The sequence below is a fragment of the Limulus polyphemus genome, unplaced genomic scaffold (assembly GCF_000517525.1).
Source record: "Limulus polyphemus unplaced genomic scaffold, Limulus_polyphemus-2.1.2 Scaffold72, whole genome shotgun sequence".
NCBI lineage: Eukaryota > Metazoa > Arthropoda > Merostomata > Xiphosura > Limulidae > Limulus > Limulus polyphemus.
Window position 1 is genome coordinate 571,359 of NW_013665682.1, and position 5,012 is coordinate 576,370.

The 5,012-nt window shown below is 40.1% G+C and overlaps 1 protein-coding gene across 1 annotated transcript in view; it reads right to left on the minus strand.

Annotated features, from left to right (window-relative positions):
- LOC106466072 (RING finger protein nhl-1-like) overlaps positions 1-4,792 on the minus strand; it is an 11,929-nt gene extending 7,137 nt beyond the window's left edge. Inside the window, 3 exon segments of the mRNA XM_022394586.1 lie at positions 485-1,706; positions 2,368-2,622; positions 2,624-4,792. Of these exon segments, the coding sequence (XP_022250294.1) occupies positions 485-1,706; positions 2,368-2,622; positions 2,624-4,548 (3,402 nt within the window). The 5' untranslated portion in view covers positions 4,549-4,792.
- Between the last annotated feature and the right edge of the window lie 220 nt (positions 4,793-5,012).

A 5,012-nucleotide genomic window follows, 5' to 3' on the forward strand; every position in this document is an offset into this window, starting at 1 on the left:
AGGGACGGCTAGCGCAGATAGCCCTCGTGTAGCTTTGCGCGAAATTCAAAATAAACAAACCTTCTATTTCGAGAAATCAAGCGTGATGTGACGTGACACACACTGGCTTTTATATATATATATATAGATTATCTTCAATACGAGGGTCCATCTCAGCATTATTTATACATTATCATTAACAGTGAGAGTACCCAACTTATGAAACAAAAATAATTTATTCTAGTCTTTATAGGTAAGAACGTAAAAAAAGTATATTTAATTAGCTATACTTATCATAGGGCTCATGTTTAGTTTTGATATAAGTAGGTAACTTGTTCTTATCGGAAGTTAATATTGATTGTGGATAAGTAACGACAGAAAGCTTTTGTGACAAGCAGCTGTTTACAGAAAATGAAATTATCTACATTCGAAATCACCCTTAAATCATGGGGTTTTTGAAGTACGGTAACATCATGGATCATTTGGTTCAGAATGGGATTGTTACCTGGACTCTGTGGTTACTACTATCTGCTACAACAATGGTGTTGTCTGGTCCTACACAGACTCCTCTGGGCCACGTGAAACATGATGGTTCACTCCCCCTGACACCCACTTTCATAATACATTTTCGTTTATGCATGTAAGAAATTCTTGGATAATTAAATGAATAGGACTGGCTTCTGGAACGTCTGGAAGATGGAGATTCTGAACTTCGTCCTTTAGGAGATTCTTCATCTGAGCTGTCATCACTATCACTTTTGGAATAAAGACCACGAGAAGTACGACTACGAAGTGCAGAACTACCAAGACCTGTTGATGGGCGTGATCCATACTTATCTCGTATATATTTTGCCCAAGATCTTGATCCAGTAAGTGTTGTATCATCAGGGCTATCATCTCTACTGGACTTAAATGTGGAACTCTTCCTACGCCGATGTGTTGTCAAGTCATCATCTGGGCTTTCTTCGCCTGCAAGAATATCGGCCGAGCTCTTACTGCGGGAAACTCTGCTACGGCGGAGATTACTTCCAACGTTGGTGTCATATCGGTACCGGTCTGAAGCACCCCTAAAAAGATCTTCTGACCTATCATCACGGTTAATGGACAATCTACCTAGGCCTGCTGAGCTACGGCTACGTGCCAAGTATCGTTTATAAGCAGATGTACTGTCCCTGGTATCGTCCTCAAGTGCTGCTCTTCGGCTGGAGCTGTCATATCTACTTGGATATTGAGACTCCTCGTCACGAATCAAACTGTTCCTTGCAGCTGATCGGTTTTTGTTCTCTTCTTTAAGTGTATCATAATGAGAAAGACGGGATCCCGTAGAGGGAAAAACATCTTTACCAGATAAATCAACACTTTGTCGGGAATTTTGTGCTCTTCGAGAAGGTGTGGTTGTGGCAGTAGGATTATTCACGCTAATATTCAGTTTCTTAGGCTCTTCTGGTTCTTCACTTTCTGTTTCTGTACTGCTGACTTCGCTTTCACTTTCAGTTTCGCTATCCTCTTCTTGAACTTGAGTCTTTGGGGTAGCTTGCTGGCCAAGAAGTCTTCCATAGAAAGAAGACTGAACTGGAGTCTTTTTTTCCTCACTTTCCTTAGCTTGTGACGAATTTCTTCCTAATGAACTATCATTTCTGCGAGAGGTGGGACTGATCACTGGAGGACTGCCTTGCTTACCATCCACTTCTGCCGACTGAGTCTTTCCCAGTGGGGAACGGAGAGACCTAGAGAATGAAACCAAATAGTTATCATGTTTGAATATATGCTTTGGTTACTTAAAACTTCACTAGGAACTATGAGCATTCAGAGAACATTCAGTATAAAAAAAATAGGAAAGGATTGCATAAGAATAATTTGTACTAGTTACTGAACAAATAAAACTGTGAAGATGGCCATCTTGACGAACTGTTCCTTTTGCTGGATTTTATGGAACTCTGGCTAAAGGAAGTTCTTGAGGGGAAGGAGTTAGAGTAGCCCTTTTGAATTGGATATGGTATTGTTGTTCATTTAACTCTTTAAGCATCATAGCAGATATATTCGTTCAAGGTTGTTTTATTATCACTGATCTCAAGCTACAAGTTCGGTGTCTGATGAAATATGGTAATATTGCTGGATGATATGATTTTTCAATAGTATAAAATCGAGTTTGTAGCTATTACTTGTTGATTCAAAGAAAGTTTAAGAACAGTCTATTTTTAATATTTTCTCTCCCTCCAGGAAGGACGGCGAGGAGATGCAGTTAATGAAGTTGCTGCATTTGGTTTCTCCTTATTTTCTAGGGTTCTTGTATCTTGGATGTGAGACACAGCTTCAACTATTTCATGATTAGGACTGAAAGCAATAAGTTCGGTAGAATCTACTAACCCATTATTTTCAGATACTTGCCTGGACTTTGGCCTGTCATCTTCCCGCAAAGGGTGTGATACTTCTGATGTACGTGCAACACTTGTTCTTTCAGGTTCCGGCTCAATTGATGAACTTCCTTCGTGCTTTTTTGCTAGACGTTGAACTGAGGTATCTGGAACATCATCTTGTTGGGAACTCCGTCTTGATGACATCCTGCTTTCTGTAGAACCATCTGAAGAAGATGCTCCTGATTTATAAGTGCGTTTTGATGACTCAGGAGTTTTAGTCTTTGCTGTTGACTCATATAATTTCTGCAGTTACTGATACTCTTCTGGTAAGGGGGCGTCCTGGTGATTCGAGGTTAGTAGGAGTGGGAGGTGGACTTGATACAGGAGATGAGGAAGATGATGCCCCAGGAGAAACAACAGACACTGGAGATTCTACTGATCTTTGGGTGTTCTGCGTCAGATCGGGGCTCTTACATTTAGCTGTAGAATCATCAGATTTTTGTAGAGTTGAAACTCTTCTGGTTAGAGGACGGTTTGAGGAATCAGGGTTTGGAGTAGGTGGTGGGCTGACCTCAGGTGTAGATGCATTTGAAGGGACAGCTGCAGCAGCTGCTGCTTGATTTTGTTTCTTTTGTTTTTCTATTTCATCTTCACTGAGTTGACGGTTTGTTTGCCGTCGTGGAGGTACAGGAACAGGATTGGAAGGTATAGGATTAGATTGTTCTTTCTCCTGCTGTTCTTTTTCCAATTTTTGCTGTTTCTGACGAACTTCGTTCTGGTGGAGTCTTTCCATGAAGTATGGAGAATCTATTAATTTTACCACTCCACTCAAGGGACCCTTAGTGACGTCACTTGTTTTAAATAAGTTCTCTTGTTTTTCAGGGGGTTCCTCAAAACGGACACTTCGCCCAGTATTTACTTCTTGTTCTTGACTTTCGTCAGAGTGATCTCTAGTAAATCGAGATCGGTAGGTAGATGTGTCAGCATCTGCGTCTCGCCAGTTTCTATAGGTTAAAGCTCCACTTTCGTCTTTTAAATATCTATTTCTTCCTCTCTCTCTATCAGATATGTCATAATCTCTTCGCTCTCCAAAACGCTTGTAACTGCTTCCCTCTCCACATTCTCGCCAGTTTCGGGCAAAGCCACTGGAACTGCTTTCTCGTTCTAACTCACTGGTATGACTTCCCAAAACTCTATTAAGGTCAAATTGTGTTCTCCCTTCTTGACGACGCTGAAATTGACTGGCTAACCGATGATCACTCTGGCTTCTCATCAGGGCATTAGATGGTGGTGGAGATACAGTAATTGAGGGTTTTGAAGTCAATGCAGAAATATTTAGCTCTCCTAAATCTATCAACATTCGATGTACAACATCGGAATCAGTTCGGGTGTGGAATCTAACACGACGAGAAAAATCTGAAGGATCGCTTTCGAAGTTTCGTATGAATTCTAAAGTTTTCACAAATATTTCTTTGTACTGTACAAGTTCGACATCTGTCCATTCCATATCTTCATTGACATACTTATCTACAAGTTCACAGTTGCTGTTCAAATTTTCCACTTCAACCTCCAACTGGTTTTTCAACTGTTTCATCTGGCACAACTCAGATTGCAAATACTCATCTAGCTCCAAAAGGAGTTTGTCTTCTGAGTCTTTTAAATCTTTGGTACAGCGACGAACCAGTTCTTCTATTTCATCCTTAACCTTGCCACAGTTTTGCTTAAGTTTTTCTGTGTTGTTTTGGGTAGTCATCAAACCTTCAGACAGCCTTTGAAGACCTCTTCTGACCTGGTTGTTAATTCGACCGATTTCCCGACGAAGAATATCTGTGTGAGCCTCTCTACATTCATCGCATACTTTCTTATCACAATGGGCACACTTAATGACGCAAGCCTTCTCACTGCATATGACGCAGCGCTCCATCATGGATGGTGGAGGTTCTGGCTCTTCCCCAGTGACATCTCTATGAAGCTCCAAAAACCTCACCAAAGTCACATTTGTAGGATATGTCTGAACTCCCTGATATGGAATTCGATGCTCCGCTCTGCACTCTGGGCATTTTATCTGCCGGCGACCATAATCAATAAGACCCTCCAAACACGGGTCTGTACAGAATGTATGTTGGCAAGGAAGTAGTTTTGGGTTTCTATACCTGTCCAAACAGATCGCGCAAGTGAGAAGTTGTTCTAATTGACTCCAAGCTGAAGACATGATCCTTATTCCGTACTATATGAATGTTCACTAATTTCAAGATTTCCAGAAATAATATGGATTAACAAAATTCCTGTTCACTAGAAGAAAACTAAATGCTTCTTCACTACTAAGATGAAATTACTTGTCTATGACTTTCCACTTTGTCAAAAGTTGTACAAATTTAAGCTGCATAGCATACGAGATCGTAGACGTGATTCTTTATCCTCCAAATTTCCAAGAGTTGATTTCATTCTTGAACGTTCTAGAAAAAAAAACACATTTATCAGTATTTCTTAACCTACAACACTGAATCATTTAAGCTGATTTAAATTATTTTGAATCATAGAAAGTTTTATATCACAAATTTAAAGTTTAACATAACATCGTATTCACAAACAGAATTTCAAGTGAAGTATTGACAGTTGTTGAAATTTAACCCTAAATAACAGCTCACAGAGAGCGGTATTTTATTAGCAGGTGTT